Source organism: Colletotrichum lupini, chromosome 10, assembly GCF_023278565.1.
Source record: "Colletotrichum lupini chromosome 10, complete sequence".
Lineage (NCBI taxonomy): Eukaryota > Fungi > Ascomycota > Sordariomycetes > Glomerellales > Glomerellaceae > Colletotrichum > Colletotrichum lupini.
The window spans coordinates 3,153,143-3,175,639 of record NC_064673.1 but is presented as its reverse complement, the minus strand read 5'-3'; the positions used below and the strand labels follow the sequence as shown (position 1 = coordinate 3,175,639).

The 22,497-nt window shown below is 54.1% G+C and overlaps 11 protein-coding genes across 11 annotated transcripts; 7 read left to right on the top strand and 4 right to left on the bottom strand.

The window, feature by feature from the left end:
• Positions 1 to 672: 672 nt before the first annotated feature.
• On the bottom strand, positions 673 to 2,479 carry CLUP02_18086 (septin; the record flags this gene model as incomplete). Its single annotated transcript, XM_049296990.1, has 4 exons — positions 673 to 1,308; positions 1,358 to 1,824; positions 1,886 to 2,119; positions 2,476 to 2,479. The coding sequence occupies 4 exons, from the start codon at positions 2,477 to 2,479 to the stop codon at positions 673 to 675; spliced, it is 1,341 nt and encodes a 446-aa protein (XP_049138214.1).
• Positions 2,480 to 3,637: 1,158 nt separating this feature from the next.
• CLUP02_18085 (uncharacterized protein) lies at positions 3,638 to 6,074 on the top strand (the record flags this gene model as incomplete). The annotated part of the gene is made up of 12 exons (XM_049296989.1): positions 3,638 to 3,725; positions 3,785 to 4,018; positions 4,077 to 4,119; positions 4,258 to 4,332; positions 4,405 to 4,637; positions 4,720 to 4,900; positions 4,992 to 5,108; positions 5,294 to 5,358; positions 5,415 to 5,562; positions 5,624 to 5,865; positions 5,932 to 5,971; positions 6,032 to 6,074. 12 exons carry the CDS (start codon positions 3,638 to 3,640, stop codon positions 6,072 to 6,074), a joined length of 1,509 nt encoding a protein of 502 aa, XP_049138213.1.
• Positions 6,075 to 7,011: 937 nt separating this feature from the next.
• Positions 7,012 to 7,632, top strand: CLUP02_18084 (uncharacterized protein; the record flags this gene model as incomplete). Its single annotated transcript, XM_049296988.1, has 3 exons — positions 7,012 to 7,144; positions 7,277 to 7,511; positions 7,560 to 7,632. The coding sequence occupies 3 exons, from the start codon at positions 7,012 to 7,014 to the stop codon at positions 7,630 to 7,632; spliced, it is 441 nt and encodes a 146-aa protein (XP_049138212.1).
• A 1,134-nt stretch (positions 7,633 to 8,766) lies between these two features.
• On the top strand, positions 8,767 to 11,279 carry CLUP02_18083 (cytosolic phospholipase A2 zeta; the record flags this gene model as incomplete). The annotated part of the gene is made up of 2 exons (XM_049296987.1): positions 8,767 to 9,234; positions 9,285 to 11,279. 2 exons carry the CDS (start codon positions 8,767 to 8,769, stop codon positions 11,277 to 11,279), a joined length of 2,463 nt encoding a protein of 820 aa, XP_049138211.1.
• Positions 11,280 to 11,765: 486 nt separating this feature from the next.
• CLUP02_18082 (54S ribosomal protein L3) lies at positions 11,766 to 13,055 on the bottom strand (the record flags this gene model as incomplete). The annotated part of the gene is made up of 1 exon (XM_049296986.1): positions 11,766 to 13,055. The coding sequence occupies one exon, from the start codon at positions 13,053 to 13,055 to the stop codon at positions 11,766 to 11,768; it is 1,290 nt and encodes a 429-aa protein (XP_049138210.1).
• Positions 13,056 to 13,545: 490 nt separating this feature from the next.
• On the top strand, positions 13,546 to 14,055 carry CLUP02_18081 (uncharacterized protein; the record flags this gene model as incomplete). The annotated part of the gene is made up of 4 exons (XM_049296985.1): positions 13,546 to 13,548; positions 13,601 to 13,620; positions 13,704 to 13,886; positions 13,965 to 14,055. 4 exons carry the CDS (start codon positions 13,546 to 13,548, stop codon positions 14,053 to 14,055), a joined length of 297 nt encoding a protein of 98 aa, XP_049138209.1.
• Positions 14,056 to 14,186: 131 nt separating this feature from the next.
• Positions 14,187 to 15,175, top strand: CLUP02_18080 (uncharacterized protein; the record flags this gene model as incomplete). The annotated part of the gene is made up of 5 exons (XM_049296984.1): positions 14,187 to 14,203; positions 14,294 to 14,455; positions 14,536 to 14,728; positions 14,821 to 14,840; positions 14,923 to 15,175. 5 exons carry the CDS (start codon positions 14,187 to 14,189, stop codon positions 15,173 to 15,175), a joined length of 645 nt encoding a protein of 214 aa, XP_049138208.1.
• A 109-nt stretch (positions 15,176 to 15,284) lies between these two features.
• Positions 15,285 to 15,614, bottom strand: CLUP02_18079 (uncharacterized protein; the record flags this gene model as incomplete). The annotated part of the gene is made up of 2 exons (XM_049296983.1): positions 15,285 to 15,336; positions 15,478 to 15,614. The coding sequence occupies 2 exons, from the start codon at positions 15,612 to 15,614 to the stop codon at positions 15,285 to 15,287; spliced, it is 189 nt and encodes a 62-aa protein (XP_049138207.1).
• A 223-nt stretch (positions 15,615 to 15,837) lies between these two features.
• On the top strand, positions 15,838 to 17,669 carry CLUP02_18078 (uncharacterized protein; the record flags this gene model as incomplete). The annotated part of the gene is made up of 10 exons (XM_049296982.1): positions 15,838 to 15,983; positions 16,039 to 16,104; positions 16,165 to 16,206; positions 16,268 to 16,471; positions 16,529 to 16,586; positions 16,743 to 16,817; positions 16,882 to 16,985; positions 17,182 to 17,333; positions 17,396 to 17,557; positions 17,626 to 17,669. The coding sequence occupies 10 exons, from the start codon at positions 15,838 to 15,840 to the stop codon at positions 17,667 to 17,669; spliced, it is 1,053 nt and encodes a 350-aa protein (XP_049138206.1).
• A 251-nt stretch (positions 17,670 to 17,920) lies between these two features.
• CLUP02_18077 (variant SH3 domain-containing protein) lies at positions 17,921 to 20,088 on the bottom strand (the record flags this gene model as incomplete). Its single annotated transcript, XM_049296981.1, has 2 exons — positions 17,921 to 18,508; positions 18,559 to 20,088. 2 exons carry the CDS (start codon positions 20,086 to 20,088, stop codon positions 17,921 to 17,923), a joined length of 2,118 nt encoding a protein of 705 aa, XP_049138205.1.
• A 1,164-nt stretch (positions 20,089 to 21,252) lies between these two features.
• CLUP02_18076 (uncharacterized protein) lies at positions 21,253 to 22,497 on the top strand (the record flags this gene model as incomplete). Its single annotated transcript, XM_049296980.1, has 6 exons — positions 21,253 to 21,325; positions 21,479 to 21,741; positions 21,817 to 21,987; positions 22,112 to 22,242; positions 22,272 to 22,394; positions 22,452 to 22,497. The coding sequence occupies 6 exons, from the start codon at positions 21,253 to 21,255 to the stop codon at positions 22,495 to 22,497; spliced, it is 807 nt and encodes a 268-aa protein (XP_049138204.1).

Sequence of the window (22,497 nt, the reverse complement as noted above, 5' to 3'; positions counted from 1 at the left end):
AAGATCAGACGGCAGTGTACAACAGGACATGGATCCCCAAAACTTGTAGGACTGCATGTAAAAAGGTGTAGACGTAGTCGTCTATGTACATCATCAATTGAAGAGAAATCAAGCATATTATTATACAACTACATTGTGCACTGATTTCAGACTTTGATGGAGTAAGGGGCTTATTGCCTCAACGCCCATCCCTGACATATCATACTATATACCCCTTTCGGGGCACCAGTCACACGAAAAGAACCATGATTTATATATCGAGGACTAGTAATCGAGCTGAGAACTATTGCTGAGAGGAAACACTTCACAGGAGTAGGCACTTTGGACAAGGTCTAGGGAATCATCATTTCGAAGCACTGTAACTAAGCTGACAAAGAGAAGCAATGACTCCTCGTTCCTTTCGCGTCTTTCCCTCCTTAATCTGCATCAAGCCCCCTGCGTGACTGCTTCGTAAAGACTTTTGATGATGCTGGGATTCCGTTAAGTGATTAGATGAGGGTGTGTGATTAAAAGAGGTCCAGAAAAAGGGGGTGATAAGAAAGAACATGAAGAGAATCGACAAAGAGGCGCGGTGTGCTGGTATTGTATGGGCATCATTGGTACTTAGACATGGGTCGTGGAAAGAAGAATGCGAGCAACGTGAGGCGTCAAGAGACCAAAGAAGGAGGCATCTTAACGGAGTGAGAAGCCCTTCCGCTTGCCTTCCTTCTCGATGGGCCGGCCGCTCTCAACTCGTTGCTTCTTCTCCTCGAGCTCCATGCGTTGGCGCTCCAATTGCTCCTTCATCTCTCTGTGGCGGGAGTAGAGCTCCTCTTCGCTCTGCTTCAGCTTGCTCTCCTTCTCGGCAACCTTTTGCTGGAAGACCATCTTCATCTCGGCCTCCATCTTGGCAAGCTTCTGCTCGTGCAGGGCGCGCTCCTCCTCCTGCTTGACAGCGGGGTTGACCTCCTTGAAAACGCTGGGGTCTTGCGACACGCCCATGCCAATGAGCTTGTCGGTACGGTAGTTCTCGTACAGGCTGTTGTTGGTGTGCTCCTTGAGCTCCTCCATGTGCGTCCGAATGAGCATCTGGCGGAGCTTGACGAAGTCGCAGTGCTCCTCGTTGTCGACCTCGATGACACCCCAGGGGTAGCTACGTCCGCGGACCTTGCGGCCGTCGGCGTTGGTGATCTCGTTAGTCGCACCAACGACGGCGAAGGGAACCTTTGACATGATCTCGTTGTTCTCGGCGATGGTCTCCTCATCGTCAAGCTCGTAGCGCGGGCCCTCGAAGATTTGGATACCGTGGTGCTTGATGTCGGAGAGGATCTGGAAGGATTTAGTGGCTGACACGAATTACTGTACAAACTTTACTTACTCTGGACTTGAAGTTGGCAATCTCCTCGTCGGTCAGGGTATCGGCCTTGGCGATGACGGGAATCAAATTGACCTTGGTGTGAAGGCGGCGCATGACCTCGATGTCAAGGGGCTTGAGGGAGTGACCAGTGGGCTGGATAAAGAACACGCAGGCGTGGATACGGTTGTCGACGATGTTCATGCGGTTGACCTTGTTCTCGGCGTCGAGGTAGGCGTCGTAACGCTGCTCAATGTTGTCGACAATCGGGCGCCAGGACTCATCGTTGTTGACGAAGTCGCCGAATCCAGGGGTGTCGACCACGGTCAAGCGAAGGCGGACGCCAGCCTCCTCGATGTCGGCGCTGATGGACTGAATGGTAACCGTCTTCGGGATGATGTCCAAGCTAGGGCCCTTGCGCTCCTTGGGAGGGTAGAGAGAAGTGTTGAAGAGAGTGTTGACTAGGGTCGACTTTCCGAGTCCAGATTCACCTGGGTTGAACATTGTTAACGGATATTCCACGTCATGGAAGCAAACGGTAAAATAACATACCAACAACCATCACGTTGAAGTTGAAGCCCTTGCGGACACTCTTGCGGTGCCATTGGTTAGGCAGGTTGGCAAAGCCGACATAGCCAGTAAGCTTGCGGCGAACAATGTTCCTAAGATCACTGGAAGGAGCCGAAGGGGCACCGCCAGCTTGGTAGGAGTCAGATGAGGGCTCTTCGACAGGGGGCGAAGTGGGCGCCGAGGGCGGCGGGGAGGTAGCAGGAGAACCTTCGTCAGCTGCGTTTATGTCAGTGATGATTCTTCTCCTCCAGAGATTGAAATTTGGCAAATCGGCAAGGCAGTGGCGAGAATAAGATGATCTGGGCTGTCCAATTTCGAGATGCGAACGGGTATGCCGTCTTTCGTTTATTGCCCGACTATTGTCCCACACCGACACGTCGCCGGGCTATGCTATCGAGTGCTGGGAGCCAGGGAAGGCATTCAATATGTATTAAAAAGAGCGTCGAGCGAGAGTGAATGGCGGGTTATTTGGGAATGGCCGTGTTCCCGCGTAGCACATGATCGTTACGGTCTGATCCTCGTATTGCCTTGCCGGTCCTGGTTCGTGGATCATGAGATTGCAAGCTGCTTACCCATTGCGAATATCGGGAGAGTTGTCTTGGAGATGTTTGTCTCAAGAAAAATATCAGGATCTAGAGAATAGAAAGGATGTGTTAGCTTGGTTGTGATGTTAGGCAGAACACTGCTGGAAAGGAGGAAAAGGCTGGCCCAGGAGATGGGACGACGCAAGTGGTGATGGGGTTGTGGTGTTGCGCAATGGCAAGATGATGCCAGCTGGCTGAGTGAAGGAGAGAAAGGGCGTAGTTGTTTGGCCGCTTTGTTTCCTCGGCCGAATCTTGGACGATAGGAGAAGTATGGGAAGAGAGGCGAGGGAAGATTCACATACCTGGACGTCTACAAAGCAGTCGCGTGTCAAGGAGCGTCGCAGATGGGTAACGAACGATAGAAGAGGAGAAAAGTGGTTGTGAGAGTCTGGCGACAGACAATTGGACCTCTCGGTACCGAAAGAGGAGATGGCGAAATGCTCGAGGGCAAAGTTGATGATGGGGCCGAAGAGAAGAATCACAACCTCAAGGGAGAGAAAGGTGTGGTAGTTACGAAGTAAGGTAGAGAAGGAGAGGTGTAGGGTGAGGTAGGTAGTAGGTTCCTCGATGAACGTACGTTTTGGGGGTGGGAAGGGGAAATTTAGGGTGCAACGGGGACAAGAAAGATTTGGCTGTGTGACCCCGTTTCCTGACGACGGTCGGTGCTCCCTTTACGGTTCACCTCAGGTCACAAAACGTACCGTACCACTCTTTTCAAGCAGCGCGTTACATTCTGCTTGCCTGCTCTCTCCCTACGCTCGGTATTAGGTACCTAGGTAGGGACACTACGCATACAAAGTACACGTACGGCTACAGAGGACAGCCACTGGGAAGGGATGGAACCTGGGAACCGAGGGTGCTGCTTGCCCGCCGCTACGAGGTGCAGATACAGGGGACCAGCATGCCTGATGGGGGACGGAAGATGGTGTTGGGCCTACGGAGTACTGGGCCACGGTGCATGATGGACGGGGAAGAAGCACGTTGCTGTCCCCTTCCTCTCCAAGCAAAAGGGGGTTGAGGTGGACTAATCCCGGTTGGGCTAGATTGGTTTGGGTGGATCCCGAGTAAGGGTGGTGGATGGAGCAGGAGAATTAGAGACCGGGGTCGCCCTTAACGGCGCGACGTGATTGGTCATGGGACGGTGGTCGTAATGAAGCATCAGAAAAAAAAAACCGCCAAAAGGAGCATCTGGAGATTGGGGACAGGAACGACAGACATTGAAATTCAACACAGACAAGGTAAGATTTGCACTACTTATTTTTATTCTTTCTGGCTGTCAGTGTCTGTATCTATCCAGTCCCTGTCCCGCTGTTCAAAAGCCTCATTATCTTTGTCAGGCTGGACTACCTCAAGTATTACTTTCCATCTCAAAAGCCACAGCACAGAGAGGACCCCTTGTTCCTGCCCGACGCTTGGGCGATTTACGATGATTTTCCAACTGGCATCTTCTCCACTCAGAAACAAAGTAGAGTGCCAGCTGTTTGCCGGCCAGGCCACGGGGACAGCACGGAAGGAGAAACAACCTGGGGCTGTGTTTGAGCACCGCTACCTCGCATCCAGCACACAGTATTCAATGTGAACACTTGAAGGGGTCAACTATCCACCCATGCCCAAAGGCCAAGGAAAGTCCACGTGAGATGATTGCATCACGACCTTGACAGGTGTCCCGAGAAAATGAAACAAGTTGAGTTTTTTGCCGTCCCGGACTGTTGGCCTTGTCTGGATTCCCGCGTGCTTGTGCGATAAGGTACTGTCAACAATGCACGCAAGCTGCAAAGTGCTTGCGTACTCGGCTTCCTTTCTCCAAAAAAAAGTCAAAACTTGGGATGAATATGAGACTGGCAGGTATTACTTAACCATGTTGTACTTGAGCAGATCCTATCCCTACGCAGCGATTGTGTGTGCCACGGCCTGCAGAACGATATTACTGTTGCGGTACGGAGTACAGATAATAGCAGCAAGCAGCAGTCTCAAGCTCTGGTTAGGTGTTCGTGACCGATCTGATTGCATTGAAGGCCGGGAAAGCAGGAATCCGACCTCCAATTTCCACGTCTCATCCATGATCCATGGGATGAAGAAAGGCACGCCCGTGGCCCAACAGCGCCTGTGCCCAGACGGCGGAACCAGAGACAGCGCCAAAGCCAGTATCAGTCAGTAATAATAACGGAGCCACCAGGAACCAGGACGGCCTGGCAAAAAAGGCATGGGCCACCGTGGATCCCGCCGTGTGAGGATGGACTGAGATGGAATGGGGCCAAATGGGAAATGGGAGGAAGCCATCCACCCATTCTTGTCTATGGCATCCTGGTCACAATTCAGACCTGGACACGCTGGGGCAGATGAACAACTTGCGCCTCAGGCACACACGGCACAATCCAAAATTTGGGCGACCCCCAATCTCATTCTCAGATACGTATGTACTTGGGTACTTAAGGCCCACCCGGCCCTCAAGGAACGGGAAAAAAGACGTTCCGACACACGGGCCGTCTTCTGTGGCTTCACAGGCTTCACCCCAGCTTCTCCCTTGCCTTCTGCTATGCCCTGCTGTCGCTGCAGGCTTCACACCCCCTTCATCCTCTTGGCCACTTTTACCTGCAGCGAGACCCCGTGGACCTGCAGGAGTAGTCCCTGGACCCGGGCCACACCTGATGGCCCTCTCTAAGACTCTTTCGCTCGTTTTCCCCCGGGAGTCGGGACTTGCCAGTCACTTGCCCCGAAGAAACCTAGAGCAACACATCCATCGTCTGCCGAAAGGTGCCCCGGCTGCTATACTACATTAGCTGCGTTCTCTTCAGCCACTTCGAAGCATCCACATCACCGCCCGCGGCCTCTTCATGAATCTGTCCATCCAGAGGGTGTCATTCGTCCACAGTTGCAGGTACGAGGTCGCGCTGGAGGGGGTTAAAGAATACTTCGTGGCCAAATAGCTGTCGACGGCCAATCGTGCCTATGGCATGCCGAAAAAGAAGCGGACCGACCACCTACCATGGAGACTATGCAAGCTGCGTCACCACCTCATCAGCTATGGTCCAACACGTCGCGGGATTGCTCGACCAGTGAAGCGACAAGTTTGCAGTGTGGCATGTTGAATTTTTTGCTATTCAGCCACCCAACCAAGATAAGGCACGGGATGCAGGTCTGGCAGCCGGCCTTGCCGTGTCTCGGGTCTGACTTGTCTTGCCCCCAAACTCCCTGCGTCGGACAAATCGCTGATCTGCCTCACGCAGATCCTGCAGCAAAAACCAGACGGTGGCAGAGAGAGGCAAACGTGGGAAGATGATTTTAAGGCACAGAAACCGCCGGCAAACACCATTGACGCCCGCCACTTCAATTTGCCGGACCAAGCCACACTTCCCAATATCTCCTACGCTGTTAACAGTAGACCAGGAGGGCGTTCCGCCTCCTTATTGTCGAGTCGGATAACCCACCTCTTGCACTTGTGAGGCATTCTCCTCGTCGCTCTGAACTTGGCGGTGCTTTCATGGTAACTTCGATATCATGAAGTGACGCCTCGCCTTGCGTTCGGAACCTCTGCAGCCCCAAGTCGAGCTAGCAGAATCGCCGAATCCCATGGCCGTAACTTATAGACGCATCAGAGGCGTGACGTGAATTTCGACATAAGTCGCAAGAAAGCTCTGCCTTGATTCTAGAGGTCTTAACCCGTGGGATGCCGCATCTCGGCCTCCGAGAACAGCGATCTCTTGTCAATCCAGAACGAAAGGGTAGTTTTTGACCAGGGCTTTTCTCTGGCGTAAAATCTTCGCTTGCAAAACTTGAAATAGATCAGTCTACAGCTGCAAGAACTTCAAGGAGACATGGATATAAGATTTGACGTCCTTCCCCGTTCATGGAGTTCCGGCCCCGAAGTGAAATAGCCGGCTCTCAAACACCCGCATTTGTGGGGCTCTGCCCCGATACCTTTGATGCGTGCTCCGCCTCGGTCCAAGTTCAATACGCCTGTCACCAAGACTTGAGCATCTCTCACCGAGCAATAAGGTGAATATGATTCTTGGCAATCACATGGATATCATCTGTGATTCCCCAACACATTATCGTGTTCTAGCTATTACTCTAGTGAGAGGATAAGTCATCGAACCAAGTAAGAGATGTGTAACTCCATCGGCAAGGCTTCGAGACATGCCTTGGTCTGGCACAGTCACTGGAACAATTTGTGTCGATGCCAGGTCACGTCTCAAGTGACCGTTTACATTGTCTCTACACCTCCTCCTCGATGTGAAGGACACGCAAGCTGGACACATTGTGTGGCAAGATATCTATGGCCCGCTCTGACTGGTAGGCATTAGACAGAGAGATGGTTCGGAACATCTATACTGTACGATGTAGAGATTTCTCTTAGATGTATGTAGTCCTTTGTAATACCATTTTGGCGTTGTCGGGTCTGGGCATACTCACTCACCCAGCGAAGGTTATAGTCTAGGAATCTGCACCCTGATCCACGATTCCTTCTACCTGTCATAGAGCTTCCAGTCAAAGTTACATGAACAATTCTTGTCCCTTCACCCAATGCCGCTATTCCAACAGCCAATCTTCCGAAGTGTCACGCCGAATCCACCTAGCAGTTGTCAACGTTCAGAGAACCGCTTGAGACCTTTGGTCTTCGAGGAGATTGGACCCTCGCATGATATCCAGCCTAATAGTGTGCATGGTAGACTGAGCTACTCAAGTTGCGTTCATAAATACATACGACGCTCATTGGCTTGCATAAATCCCGGGTTCGTATATAGATCTAATGCCTAGAGCAAAGGCAAGGCGAGGTGCAGAAGTTGAGCGATTCCCTTGACCATAATGATCCAGGTCATCGTGAAGATGAGATGCTGCCGCAAAGAGTCGGTAGTGGCTCATGGGTGCCGCGACAGATGGATTGCGATCTATCAGCAAAGGGTGGTCTACGCAGGATTCATCAAAGCAGCCGATCGGTTTGAAAACAGCCTGTATCTCCGTGAGGTTCTTACTGTTGAGTCTTGCGGCGCAGACACGGCTTGGGATTACGTAGATTACCATCAGTCAGTCCATGTTTGCAGCAGTTGCATACATGAGTGGGAACTGTCTAGTGATAGTGTTCTCGAAGCAACATACATGACAGTAATGATCCCATTCCTAGTGGAAATTCATGATGCTGATTAGATATGGCGCAAGCTTCATTTTTCGAACGTTGGCCCATTCATTTGAAGAGTCGAAGTTATGTCACAACATTATAAACCACCATGGGTCGATCTTGGAGCCAGCTCTTGGACCACGATGTCCGGACTTAAGAGTAAGGTTTGGCGTCTTTCGATGGGCAAGATTCACCTTAGCATATGGCTTGGATGAACTCCTTCAGTAGAGTTGTGAGATTCTCTCAAACTTGTGGCTGACGACAACAACCCAGTTCAGACTTCAATCTCTAAGAAAAGCAGACTTTCAGACGAGCAATGGCATCATTCTTGAGCCGGGTAGTAAGAAATTATCCCGAACTGCTAGAATATTCTCCATTGCACCTCCAACCGATCATCAGCAGTGTGATGGAGTCGTCTGAACAGGCTCCGAGGTTCTAGACTCGCCCGAACGATGAGCCGTGACACTACAGACATGTCATCGTCACATGGGAAGCGGCAGAGGCCGGGTGGGCCAAGGGAAAACCTGGCGCCACAGAGTGGCCAGAGCGGCTGCTGGGTCCACCAGTTCAATTGGCGAATGAACCCGCCCGGAGCTTTCTCAACGGACGGTGGAGATTTAGGGGCATAGAAAGGTACTTTCTTCAGCGATATGTTTACGCCAAGATAAGAGTATCGGTCTAACTCACCTGATGGAGGCCCCCTTGCAGTTCCCTGCTTTCGATCCACCAATCCCAATCGTGCCTCAATGATGTCAGGAGCAGACCAGGGTTGGGAAAGAGCGAGAGAGAAAGTTGTTGAGCTAAGCTCGCTGTCATTGCCTCGCGCTTTGCGCTTAATTCATCTTCGGTGCTCTTTCCCCGGAGTAGCCGCGGCCATCTTGATCTCTAGTTTTTCCCTTCTCCTTCTCATCCGTAGCACCGGACAGTTTAGTTGTTGGATCGAAAATGAAGACCACGAATTTGCCGGAACCGTAAAACCGTCGAGATTCCTGAGCAAGTTAGGACGATAGCAATCACCACCAACACCACCAATATCCCACTCTACGCCACGACACCACACACAATTCACAACTGATCAACGTTAGAATAACCAACACCACCGTTCATTTCTGGCTCATCCAGCCAGTCATGTCCCACGACTTCAGCCTCTCAATATCGCCAAGATGAGATTATTCGCGCCGTATTCCCGCGACGCCATGCGCCGGGGTGCGAGATCCTTTCACCACAGCGTGACTGTCGGCCGCATTAGAACTCACGGCCTCCTTGTTCACAGGAGGCCTACGCTGTCCCGCCAGTCGCGGCACGGCTTCTTTACGGCGAGGGAGAAGGTCCCGCCCAAGAAGACGTCGATTCCGGTCGCCATCTCTGCCGTCGGCCTGGTGGTTTGGGCGCTCTACCCGTCTGATGAGTTTGAGCGGTTATCCCTGGCTGAGAATGAGAAGAGGAAGGGAGTCCGCAGCAATGCGGCAAGCACAACGTCTGATCAGGCGGCGTGGTACAACTTTGCCCTCAAGTTTGAGACCTTGTCCGACTCTGCCGACGTCGAATGGACTGCAGACAAGATTGTTGGGTTCATCCTACCGGAATGGTCCAGATTGGTCCCCGGATACATCCGGAAGCTCCAGAGAGAGGTGGGTTTTGCTGAATATATTGTACAATTACTATCGACTAACACCATTAGCTATCCATGGCACCTGGATCTCTGGCAGATGAGATTTGGCGAGAAGCCCATGACCCCTTTATTAACCCCGAAGTGCAATATTCCGCCAAGGTCAGGGTCTCCAATGATCTATGTGATGAGGAAAAAGAGTTCCTGGCAAGGCGGAAGCGAGTCACTACCATGGCGTTAGCCAAGTACCTCGACATCGACGAGAGGGATGTTCATCCGGACGATGTCCCTACCATTGCCATGTGCGGCTCCGGAGGTGGTCTGAGGGCCCTTGTTGCCGGCACCGGTTCCATGCTCGCCGCAGATGAAGATGGGCTGTTCGACTGTGTCACGTACACTTCTGGTGTAAGCGGTTCATGTTGGCTACAGGCCCTCTACCACTCTTCCATCTCAGAGGGCAGTCTTCCCAAGGTTCTGCAGCACCTCAAGGCCCGCGCTGGCATCCACATCGCCTATCCGCCCGTGGCTTTCCAGACTCTTCTTTCAGCACCGACGAGCAAGTATCTCCTTAGTGGTCTTGTCGAGAAGCTCAAGGGCGACCCGCGCGCGGACTTTGGGCTGGTTGACGTCTACGGCCTTCTGTTGGCGACGAGATTCTTGGTTCCCAAAGGCGAGCTGGAAGTGAGCGATCGGGATTTCAAGCTGTCCAACCAACGAGAGTACATCAAATATGGCCAGAATCCGCTACCCATTTACACGGCCGTCCGACACGAGATCCCCGATGTCGACATTGACGGAAGCGGGACAGTGCCGTCCACCTCGGACGCGGCGAAAGAAGTCGCCAAGAAGGAAGCCTGGTTCCAGTGGTTCGAAATCACGCCATACGAGTTCTTTTGTGAGGAGTTCTCCGCCGGCATCCCGACTTGGGCCATGGGCCGACGCTTCAAGAACGGCGTCGACGTGCCTCCCGAGGAAGGCTTCCATCTCCCAGAGACCCGCATGCCATTCCTACTCGGCGTCTTTGGGAGCGCTTTCTGCGCGACCCTGAGCCACTATTACAATGAGATCAAACCCCTCGTGCAGAGCCTCGCTGGGTTCGGCGCCCTGGACGGCATGATCTCGGGCTACAACGAGGACCTCAGCAAGGTCCATCCAATCGATCCCGGCACCGTCGCAAACTTTGCCTACGGTATGGAAGACAAGCTGCCCAAGACAGCCCCGAAAAGCACCTACAACACCGAATACATCCAGCTCATGGACGCCGGCATGTCAAACAACCTCCCCATCTACCCGCTCCTCCGCCCCGGCCGCGACGTCGATGTCGTCGTCGCCTTTGACGCCTCCGCAGACATCAAGACGGACAACTGGCTCGCCGTCGCCGACGGCTACGCCCGCCAGCGCGGCATCAAAGGCTGGCCCGTCGGCGTCGGTTGGCCCAAGGCAAGCGAGTCCCCGAAAGAGGTTCGCGATGAGCTCTCGGAAGCCCAGGCCGCGTCCGCGCAGGAGGCGAACCAGAAGCTCCGCGAGGCCAAGGCGCACCAGCGCGAGCACCAGGACAAAGAGGGCCACCGCAAGCCGGACGAGGACACGAAGAGCGGGCAGGCGGCCAAGTTCACGCCCGGCGACGAGGAGTCGGGCGAGCTGGGGTACTGCACCGTCTGGGTCGGCACGACGCAGGAGCGGTCGTCGTCTGAGACGCCGCCGCCGTCCAAGGCGATTACCGAGTCCAACTCGTGGCAGCTCATGGAGCCCGACGCGGGCATCGCCATCATCTACCTGCCGTACCTCGCCAACCCCAAGGCGCCCGGCATCAACCCCGGCACGACGGATTACCTGAGCACGTGGAACTTTGTCTACACGCCTGATCAGATTGAAAAGGTGGCTGCGTTGGCGAGGGCTAATTACGCCGAGGGACGGGAGCAGATTCGCGGGACGGTAAGGGCCGTCTACGAGCGCAAGAAGAAGCTTAGACTGGAGAGGGAGGCGGGGATCAAGAAGGATCGGTACCGGAGCTTGGTGAGGCGAGGAATGGCGCACAAGCTGGGCGAGGGCGATCAGTTTAGTTGAATAGGCGGATTATAGAGTTGCTGGAATGAAGATACCCGAGAAGGTGGAGGACTCCTGATTGAAGGATGGCGTAGGTTAATCATTGGAAGTAGATCCATTGTAATGAAAAGTGTGTTTGTTCCTTTGAAGTGTTTTGCAACCGATTGAAAGTGTCAAATAGGGGTTGATGAAGAGACGGTAAAGTTCAGTAAATGGCCCCGTTTCGAGGAGTGTGTCATTGTTTTTACAAATCTATTCATCTTACAGAGACATGCTTGACCTTCTACATGTCCTTGCTTCAAAATGTACACTGCCCAACAAAAAGGCATCTTGATAAAGTCCGGGATCACCTGTCCCCCGACCCTTTGACAACGTTCTCCGTCACTTCTCCTCTCTTGCCGCCCTTCTCTTCTCTCCCTCTCCGATGGATGAATTACAGTCGATGCATTTTGCTTTTCGTTTTTCTTCTTTTTGCTTCTTCCCCATTTTGTCCCCAACATATCTTCATTAGATGATCTCTCCCATGTCAATGTGCGCGGGCTGCCACGGCTTCGCGCCCTCGATCAGCATATCACTCGGCACCCGCACCTTGGCGCCGGGGCTGTAAAGGTACCACGCCTTGAGGACATTCATCGACGCCTGCAGACGCGCGAAATCCAAGCTGGCGCCCGTGCCCTCGCCGAGCTTGTCGCGCCCGCTGTAGATGCCGACGACGTAGACGGGCGTCCTGCTCAGACGGCCCGTCTCGCTCTCGAGCCGCGCGACGGGGGCCTCGAACCCTTCGCGGGCGCAGAGCATCGCCAGCTCGCGCGTGGGCAGCCTGAAGCTGAAGAGCTTCTCGAGCTCGACGCGGCGGCTGAGGATGTGGGCGTCGATGAAGGCGCGCACGGCGTCGCGGCCGGCGTGGGCGTACACGGCGCCCGTGACGGCGCGGACGTGAGCGGCGTAGGCGTCGTTGCGGAGCTTCTCGCGCTGCTCCTTCAGGAGTGCGGGATCATTGGGGTCGGGGTTGGGCTCGAGCGGGTTCCGTCTGGGCTTGTGCAGGACGTCGCCGAACTCGTCGTCGAGGATGACCCGGGACGAGACGGAGCGGCGCCACTTGAACTTGTCGAGCTCGAGGTGCTCTTTGCGGACGTAGCCCCAGCGGCCGTGAACGACGCCGTGGGCCGCGGGGTTCTGGGAGAACTGCAGCAGGCCCGGGTCGACTTCGCCTCCGGGGGCGGCGGCACTCTCGACGCCCCACTGGCTGGCTACGCGGTAGAGCGAGTCGGAGCCACCGTAGGCGCGCATGGCTTCGTAGAGGATGGCCATGGGGAGGCGCGGGTAGTGGGTGATGAGCCACTCGGAGACGTGGTAGCTGATGAGGGAGCCGCCGACGACGGCGAGGTTGGCATTGTTGAAGTTGGGGTTTGAGTCGGCGGAGGGGTCGACGAGGGTGCGCGCGAGGGACTGGAGGGGCAGCTTCTCGGGGAGGGAGAGGCGGGCGTGGAGGGCGGCGAGCTTGGCCGACTGGAGGGCCTTTTCGGGGGCGGGTGACGGGAGGTTTCTCGACTTCGACTTGACGGGTTGGGCGGTGGTGGTGGTGATGTTGTTGGCTGAGGCGTCGGATGATGCTTCTTCTGCTACTGCTGCCAAGGACGGGGAGGAGGTCGATAGTGTCCGCGCCGGGTTGCTGTTGTGAAGCTGTGTTCTAAAGGGGATGGGCGTCAGGCACGGCGAGGCGTGTGTCCTGGCCTGGGCGTTGAGCAGTTGCCCGGTGCATCTTGATATCCTTAACCTCTTCATCTGGGACGCCATTCGGTGGTCGAGTTTGGGTTGTTGCTGAGCTGTTCGAAAGCCCAGTAACAACGTAACGAATAGAAAAAGGCAACGAAAGAAAAGGTGTTGTACAATGCGGTCGAGAGCAATTGGGTGGATGCGGTATTCGCTGGGGGTTGAATCGCAAAGGGGGCAAGGGAAAAATGTTCCACGTCCCGAATTCTCTCGAACAGCGCCGGTCTCCCGTCACGAAAAAGTTTCTGGAGCCGACCGATTGGAAGTCGTGTGAGCTCCAGCATGCTAGGGGGTACCGTGCACGAGCCATGCGAGAAAGTCAGTAGAAGCAGGCGCGGAATATCCGCTCCTCCGCAGCTCCGGGATGGCTCTGGTCCCACTTTTCGGGAGGAATGGATGGCAGCACTTCACTATTCGCGACGTCCAAGGGCAAAAGCTCCAATATCGAGTCGAGGCGGGAAAGCGATTGCCATCACCACACTATCCAACCCCTCATATTGAAAATACAGTCAAAATGGTACGTCAATCCTCAATCAGTCATTCCTGGCCGATTGCTAACTCACGAACAGGGAGGCGGTCCTAAGGTTCCGTAAGTTCTAACCCAGCGCATGTCCTCATCGAATGCGAACCACCCCGATCCTTCGAAAGCAGCTCCTCTAATACCCACGATAGCTACCCCAAGCACGTCTGGTCGCCGGCCGGTGGTTGGTACGCCCAGCCCGCGAACTGGAAGCGTAACACCGCCGTCATCGGTGCCGTCATGGCCGGTGTCGTTGCCGTTATCTGGAAGATCAGCGCCGAGAAGGAGGTGCGCTACGTGATGCCTCAGGAGGGCCGGTTCTTCCCCAGCAGATAGTACGTCCACGTACCCAACGTTTCATTGCGGACAATTGTGCATTAGAGAGAATTCTGGGCTAACACTGCAAAACACAGCTGGTCGAAGCAATTGATCGAATACGACAGAGAACAGGCCGCGAGGAAGGCCAAGGATACGACGCAGGCGGAGGCGATTCAGAACTCATAAACGACGACTCGGACGGTCGGAAAACTTTTGTACAATGTAAATACGGTACCCCAGGAATTGAGCGCCGCGCGGTAGCGGCAGTTGCGAACACTGGATGACCCTGCGATATATTGCTCCGCCCTCAGTGATACATGGATCATGATTTCCAGTGAACTGTTGAAAGACCGATTGATACGGCGGCGTCCAAATTCTTGCGATACAATGAGCTTAATTTCTATGAGCCCGCGGCCTTGACCAGAGCCATTGGTTTCGCCCAGCAGGAGAACGACGAACCCCTCCATTCAATGGTTGAGAAGCAGATCTCGAGAATGCAGAATCGCCTATGCTCACTTCGACATTCCCGGTCATCAACTATGAGATACTCACCTAGAAACTCGAGCATGCCTCAAAGCGCCGAGCCGTGAGCAGTGACAGCATAACTGAGCCTTCGGCCAATCACGATGGTCGTAAAGGTAATTCAAGAGTGGGTCTCAACTCCAGATCACGACCATCCCTGGGTATCAGCCCGAAGCGGACCACTCAGACCACGAGGCAAGCGTCTCCAAGACCACGAAAGCACCTGTATCCGCGTCTGTATTTCACACACTTCATCGAAGTCGCTTTGACCAATGCTCCCAACGATGCTGATGATCTCCGTGTCGGGAAAGCCCACCCCGGATTGCCCCTAGATCAAGTATGTCTTGTCCAGAAAACAGACAGGAAGTTAGAGGAAGAACATCGTAACATTCGTCGGATGCCATGATATAGCTACCGAAACCATCATAGGCCACCGGGATCAATGCTGAGTACCAGCCTTATTGGACATACTGGCGTTGAAAGGCAAAAACCACTTGTTCGGCAGGGAGATTCTGGACATGCATAACGCAGTACCGAGGGCTCGATCCGAAAAACGAACGATGGGCCGCTCCTATACTATGTTGAGGTGGTTATTCATCTTGCAATCCCTTACATGGTTCATTCGGGCATATGCAAGCGCGGGAGCAGGGTTACTCCAGAACATCACAGAAAGACGCGGAGTAAAGCCATGTCAAAGGATCGTCTCATTCGCCATTTCATCATTCAGGGGAGATCAGTGGTACCAGGAACAGCTCTGCTTCTCCTCCAAGAAGCAGCAACATAAAGAAAGGCATCGGACCTCCTGACTCTTTCCCCCTTCACCCCAATACGTTTGGTCGGCCGAGCTTAAACTTCCACAGAAGAACTCCATACAACGACCACTCCTGGGCCCCTTAGGGCTCCCATTGATTTTGGCCTGCGGGTTTTCGTTGTTCAGCAGCAAAGCTGATCCGTCGAATGAATGCGTCAGTATATTGGACTTTCTCAACTTCGGCTGAGCCAGAGTACATGAAGTGCGCGGAGATCGAACAGTGAAAACAAAACAAAAAAAGGTAACTTACGCGGAATACTCCCTCCACTGGGCACCCGATGAAGCAGGGCGTCTCGTTGCAGCAGTTGCCCTCTGACGAGTCCTTGAGGAACGCTTGCACCAGCTTGTCGGGCACGTAGAGCGCGGTGATGCCTGATGCCAGGACGGGGAGAATCAAGACTGAAAACTTCATGTTGGGTTTGGTTATTTGAAGAAAAGTTCAATGCCGGGTGAGGCAAATGGAAGGGATATCTTGATGAGATTTGCTGCTGGATGATGATCCGAGATAATCCGTCGAGGTCAAACACCCAGGAGATTCAACCCTTTTATATTTTCTCATTTATTGTGTATCTTTCTCCCACCTTGCAAATCGTCCCAACTTTCCCCGCTCAGAAAAGATCTCTCCAGACGATGCGATGGTAACATCCTCGGACGGAAGCATCCAACCCCCTCCACGTACGACCTGCTGTGTCGACGATCCACGGAAGTCAACAAGACATGAGTGGTCTCCGTCTGTTTACAACCAAGGAGCCGCGGCCGGGTTCCCGCTGGTGCTACTCTGGTACATCTCTAGATAATGAGTCGGTGTCGAGACTCCTGAATCATTGTTCGGATAGGACGGTCTTTAGCCGCGTCTGCATTGCAACATCCGCAGCACCGGCGACACATGTGAAAAGAGGCGGGTGAACCCCGCTCTATCAAGATGTACGTTGCCGTGAACCTACGCTGTCGTGAATCTACAGCCCTCGTAACGGCGTTACTGATACTCTCCATACAATGTCCAAGTAAAAGAGCATCGAAATGTAACCGATTGACTCAGTCCATTTCGCTCTATTGGTTTGGCAGGTTTTATGAGCAAGTATTCAGGCTCGCTGCAGCAACTTGGACATCTACAACAGCCTGTTGCGCGACTTTGGGCCCCGTGGCTACGAGGACCGCCCGCGCAAATCAAAGGCTACTGGTCTGTCGCGGCAAGTATGACAACATCGTTGCGAAGAATGGCAACACCTCTCGTCATACCTTTGAGGGATCCCCAGAGCGTATCGCTATGTAATCGATGTACGTTGCGCCTCCCAAGGTTGCCTACACAGATGAATCTCTGCCTAGCTTACGCATGAATAACTTGTCGTTGGCTCTCAATCTACAATCCCCAAGACGAAAGGCCGTGAACTGCTTATTATCCTTCACCCATCTGTTTCGTTCCAACGGTTGTCGATAAAGCAAAAAAAAAAAAAAAGAAAAGAAAAGAAAAGAAAAGAAAAGACACGGTAATATGGCGAACGAGTAGCTTTACGCATTTTTATCTGTCCACATACCATAGCTGCTGCTTTCACCTCTTCGTTCGGTATTCGTGATTGAACATCTACAAAAACACCACTTGGTTTTGTCTCCCCTAGTGCCAACTTCTGTCTAAGTAGCAAGATGACTCCTCCGGCACCGGCCTGCAGAAAGCCGTGTAGATCAGAGTATCATTGAAACCAACTAGATTGCGACTGGCACATCGACCCTGGATTCGTGAGACGACTCTTGGATGGGCACTCGAAACAGAGCAACATGACTGGATGTAATCCCATCTTTCTATGATGCTATTAGTAACGCCTCTCCATGAGGTACTTCAGAGCTCGGATACCGTAGGGGAGCCAGATTTTAAGGAATTAGCATGCTCATCAATTTCAGAAACATGAGTTCAATACAATGAGAAACATAGTTTTCAGGTATGGGCATCTTATTGTCTACCTAGCTTGCTCGACACAAAGAAGCAGCTCTAGCGTCCCATCCCTTTCAGGAGGACCTAGATTCTCTCTCGATCTGTCTCAACTACTGCGAAATCTCCATCTCTCCATCCACCATGTTGTTCCCAATCATGCCACTTCAAGGCATCTCAAAAAGAACCAACGAAATCAGCACTCGCGTCTCATTCTGCCAAAATAGGTCGCTCGGCATATTTGCTAAACGACCAAACACAACCACCAGAGCTGCAAGAAGAAACGAGATGTGTCAAAGAAACGACGAACAACAAGAGTGAGCAATATACATTAAGCACTAGGCGTTTCCCTGCCCCCATCTTCCATGGCCGCCGCTGCAGTCGCGTGGTACAAGATGGGGCCAAGTTAGGTGAATCGAAATCGCGAAACAGTGGGTGTTCAGGCGAGTGTGAAGAAGCGTAAAAAGAAAAGAAAATTGCAAGCCACGACTGAAACCAGGCTGCAAAAAGGGTGTATCAAAAGCGGGTGTCATGAATGAGTGACTTGAAAGGTATAAACGCGTCGTCGGGGTTCGTTTCGCCCCTTGATCGGATTCATCGTCAGAGTCCAGTAGAAGAGGAAATCTCCCCCAAGTTCTTTTTGTAGTAGTTCGCAGAAACGCCGTGCCCGTGCTGTCCAGAATGCATAGTAGACCCTAGTCTATCGCCAAACGAAGATGAATCCCCAGTCTTTGTGCCAAAAGACGTTAAATACGCTGGGAGTCAGTGTATATGAACGCTGCTTTGGTTGTCATTTACACAGCCTGTCCGGGGACGGGCTTGCGACCGACAGGTCCCATCGGTGGGCCTGGGCGGCCCTGGACTGGGGGTCCGTTCATCGGCCCATTCATCGGCCCATTCATCGGTCCATTCATGGGGCCGTTCATGGGACCGTTGGGGGGACCATTAGGGTTCATTCGGCTGGGCTGAGGAATTCTGGTAGGTCCCGGGGGGCTTGGCTTGCGACCTCCCATTCCGTTGGGGCTTTGCGGTCGCTGTCCCGGAGGACCCTGGTAGCGAGGACCGGGGGATTGAGGTCGGCCTCCGGGGCCCATAGGTCCATTGCCGGCGGGGGACTGAGGTCGGCCACCACCGTTCATGGGACGAGCTGCGGGCGACTCGGGGCGGGGGTACGGCGGACCGCCCTGAGGGTTCATGGGGCGCTGGCCAGGAGGGAAGTTCGGACCGGGACCGCGGGGAGCACCAGGGCCCATGTGAGGACCACGAGGAGGTCCTTGATTAGGTCCCTGGGCTTGAGGAGGTCTAGGCTTAACCGGGCAAGTGGAGAGGCAGGTGCGCGGTACAACACCCTGCTGGGATCTATCCAAGCGAATGCAGAGCGCCTAGGGCAAAGTCAGCTTACAAACTCATCATTATGGACATTAAAACTTACCCAGCCGTCATCGTACTCGTGGAGGAGGCGCACAAGCTGGCCAGCTCTCAACTCCATCTCATCCTCAAGAGTGGGCTTGAAGTCGAGCTGCACGCGGTGAACAGTGGTGTTGGCGGGACCTCCAGCGGCGGCAATGGCAGCAGAGCCAGTGGATCCGTTAGATTGGTGACCAGGGCCGGCAGAGTCGGCGCTGAACGTGGTTCCAGAGGGAGAAGCAGGGATGGTAGACAAGGGTGCAGGAGGCGCGGGCAGAGTCAGGTCCAGTGCCTTGGGACCGTCCTTGCGGGTCGACGCCTTGCGAGCCAGACCTCCAGCGGCGACAGCTCCAGCACCAACTGCCGCAGCACCTGCAGCAACAGACGCATCGTTGGGAGCGGCGTTGGCGGGGATATCACTCACGGCAGTGCCCGGAGCAGGCTCGCCGACGTTGGGAAGAGGCTTCTCGTTGAGGCTTATGGAGCTGACGGACTCCTCGGCGATGGGACCGTTGATTCTCTCGGCTTGAGCACCAAAGGGGTTCGCGGGGTTCGAGCTCTGGTTCGTTGCCGGTCTGTCCCAGGCGCCTTGGCCAGGGTTGCGAAGACCCAGAGCAGCGGCAGCGGGTGCCAGGTTGGCGTTCATGTTGACGGCAGGTCCTCCGGCAGGTCCTCTGCTGGCGCGCTTGTCGAGGTTCAAGTTGGGCAAGAACTGGGTAACGGGGCGCAGGCTGATACGAGGAGCGCGGGGGTTCTGGCTACCAGCGGCAGCAGCGGCGGCCCCAAATCCATGAGTCTTCTCATCCTCGTCGGCCAGACGCTGCTGCTCCATCTGCTTCTTGCGACGGTTGAAGAGGAAGAAGACGAGTAAAAACACGACGAGAACACCGGCCAAAACACCAATAGCAATGCCAGCCTTCGCGGCACCGCTGGTCTCGTTGCTGGTCGACTTGTCCGTGGTTGACGTTGCACTAGGGGAAGCGCTGGAGATGATGCTAGCATTGTCTGCAGTGGCGGCAGTCTTGGTGGTCTTTGCGAACGTGGGCGCGTCTGTGGCAATAGCGAGCGTGGTCTGGATGCTCTCGGTCAAGGGATCCTCGATGACGGTGGGCAGCGACGAGGTAGACGCAGCATCGATGGCGGTGGATGAGCTGTCGGCAGTCTTAATGATGGGGGCGCCGGCCCTGGCAATGGTGGTTTCGGTGGAGTCAACTGTGGTCGATTTCGACCTCGTTGGGAGGGGTGATTGAGCGACAATCAGCTTGGTTGAGGTGGTGCTCGTGGGGGCGGCGACGGCATCATCACCAGTGACGGTCTGGTAGATGGTCTTGATAACGGTCGAGCGGCCTTTCTTCGTATTAGCGCGCCGTGTGGTCGTGACATCATCATCATCGTCGTCCTGTCTGATTTTGAGATTACCTCCATTGCTTGTCGTGGCCTCGTCATTGGAGGCAAAGGGATTCAGATCCTTGAATTTGTCGCCAACGTTGCTCCAGAAATCGGGGTTGCGAGGCGCGATATGCCTACGGGCGTGTAGGTGGTGATGGTGAGCCATTGCGGCAGTTGCGGGCGTGGGTTAATGGAAATGAGTCAAATCCGACTAGTCCAGCCAGAAGTCGTCGGGATGGTTGAAGATAAGGTCAGGCGTGTGAGGCGCGTAATGAATGATTCGTATCGTGAGTTTCGTGGGTCGAGGCGGGGTATCTGGAAAATGGAGGGAGGATATCTGGCGTGCACGGGAGAGGCTGGTGATGGGAATGCTCAAGGGATCCGGCTCCAGAAGGGAAAAGGTTGTGATGTTCGTGAGGCGATCGTCGAAAGAATGAACCAGCGAGTAGCGGATAGGTCCAAGTCCGACCAGGGAGTCGCGGTGGTCGAGGACTATTGAATTGAGAGAAAGACTGGCTGCCTTGGTGTTGTGGTTTGAAAGTCGAGTGTTGTTGCGCGTACGTATGCGTGCAAGTGAACGAATGTGAAGTGGCTCTAGGCCCGGTGGAAGGAGAGTAAAGTGAGAAGGTGGGTGAGGTGAGGTCGTTGTTTTTTTGCAAGATCTCACTACCAGCTCACAGTCATTGGACAGTCACAAACCGTCTTAGTAAATTGTCATGAAGACGATTGGGGGGACGTCGATGATGTTTTGTTTGTGTGGGAAGAAAGAACGGATGAATCTGCACACCGTGACTCTTGGGAAGCTGCGAGAGAGCGGACGACGATGAAGTCTCTCGGTCTGTCTCTGAAGGTGAGAGAGTGCAGCGACGGCAGGAAGCAGTCAGGCTCAGCGAGTGAGATGCAGTTCGGACGGAACGGGGGGGATGGGATGGGATAGGATGGGAAGAAGAGGGCACACACAAAAGTGGGAAGGGACAGTGAGAAGAAGAGAACCGGGGACATTGAGGTTGCACGCACTTCGCAGACTGCCAGTTCAGGATCCTGGGCGAATGGGAAGTTGGGAAAGAGGCCCCAAGCAACGTTGGACGGATGACAAGGGTCGGACGACTGGGGTGTGGATGGGAAGCAGATCCCTGCCGCGACAGGTACCCTCAGTCTTTTTTGCTCTCACTTTCGCTCTCACTCTCACCCTCCATCTTGGCTTTCAGGATCACTTGCTGTACGTAGTAAAAGTAGGTACGAATACAGGTACGGGTACGGAGTACAGGTACCAAGACAGCAGGCAGGAACTGATGGGGGAGCGACTGCACGAGGACCGTGAGATATCAAGATGAAAAGGGAATGGCGCGTGGACAAGGCGGCCGTGCGATACGGTCAAAGTCAGGGCTTGCAGTCTTTGCCGCGTTAGTGCCGTCCGGGGATATCACAGCCTGCGGTCTATGTACTTCGTAAGGGTACCTAACTTCTCCTGCGTACTATGTAAAGTACTGTAGTTGGCTGATGTCTCTTGGGTAACGGTGGGTGATGGCTCGGATCACATTTTGCACAAATGGAAGTTGGACGGATTGGGATAAACGCGCACAAAGAATGCAACCGCGGCTCCAACGGTCATTCGACAATGCATCTGATCCACGCCCACACCACCGAGTCAGCGTTTCACCATCCGCCCTGTCTCTGGCCTCTCCCTGCGCTTGGGATGAACTTTGGCAGAGGTGCACACAATCAGGGAGGAAACAAACAAACACTTTTGAATAGCTACACATCCATCTACCTCAGGCAGTCCTCTCCTACGTGCATACGAAACGGCATCTTTTCACTTGTAATCACTATACGAATAATTACTGCCATATTACGAGTTTCTGATCCATCTTGATAAACACACATGCAATGGAAGGCAACAAATCCCGCACCCATCCCATCGGTTTCCGACGTAGGTACCGACCTCAATCCCTCGGTCGCATTTTGCGGCTTGCCCATCCACACCGGCGCCCATCTTCATCAGCGCACATGCACGGGCCGCGCTAAGGCAGGGGCCTCCCAACGCCCATCCTGCCGTGCCTGTCAGGTACCGACTCCGCCTGATTGGCTCTCTTGCACCTGCATCCACTCGTATCCACCACGCACCCACAGAATAAACGAAATTGTTTGCTCGGGGTTCCTGAGCCGTTCGTCCAATCAAACCCTGCCAGGTGGGACGGGAAAAGAAGGCGTTTGTCCGGCCCGAGCTTCAACCACCAGTGAACCATGACAAGCAGCCCCCAAACTCCAACATCCCCATCGTCATCGCCAACAGGGGACCAACACATTCAATCCATACGGAGTACGGAGTACCAATCACACAAACACCAGACTGGCACACATACACACCACTACTATTGCTGTGATACGCGCCGTCTCCTGCGTTTCGTCGCCCGACGTTGTTCCCATGCAGCCTGGTCCCTTTTCTTTCCCGCCCAAACAGCATCCTATCCCGTTGCCTTCGAGAAGCACGGCAAGACTGCCATGTTCATGCGAGCCACACACACAAAGGCAGCCTATCGCCACATGGGGATGTAGCAAGAATGCACCGAAATAG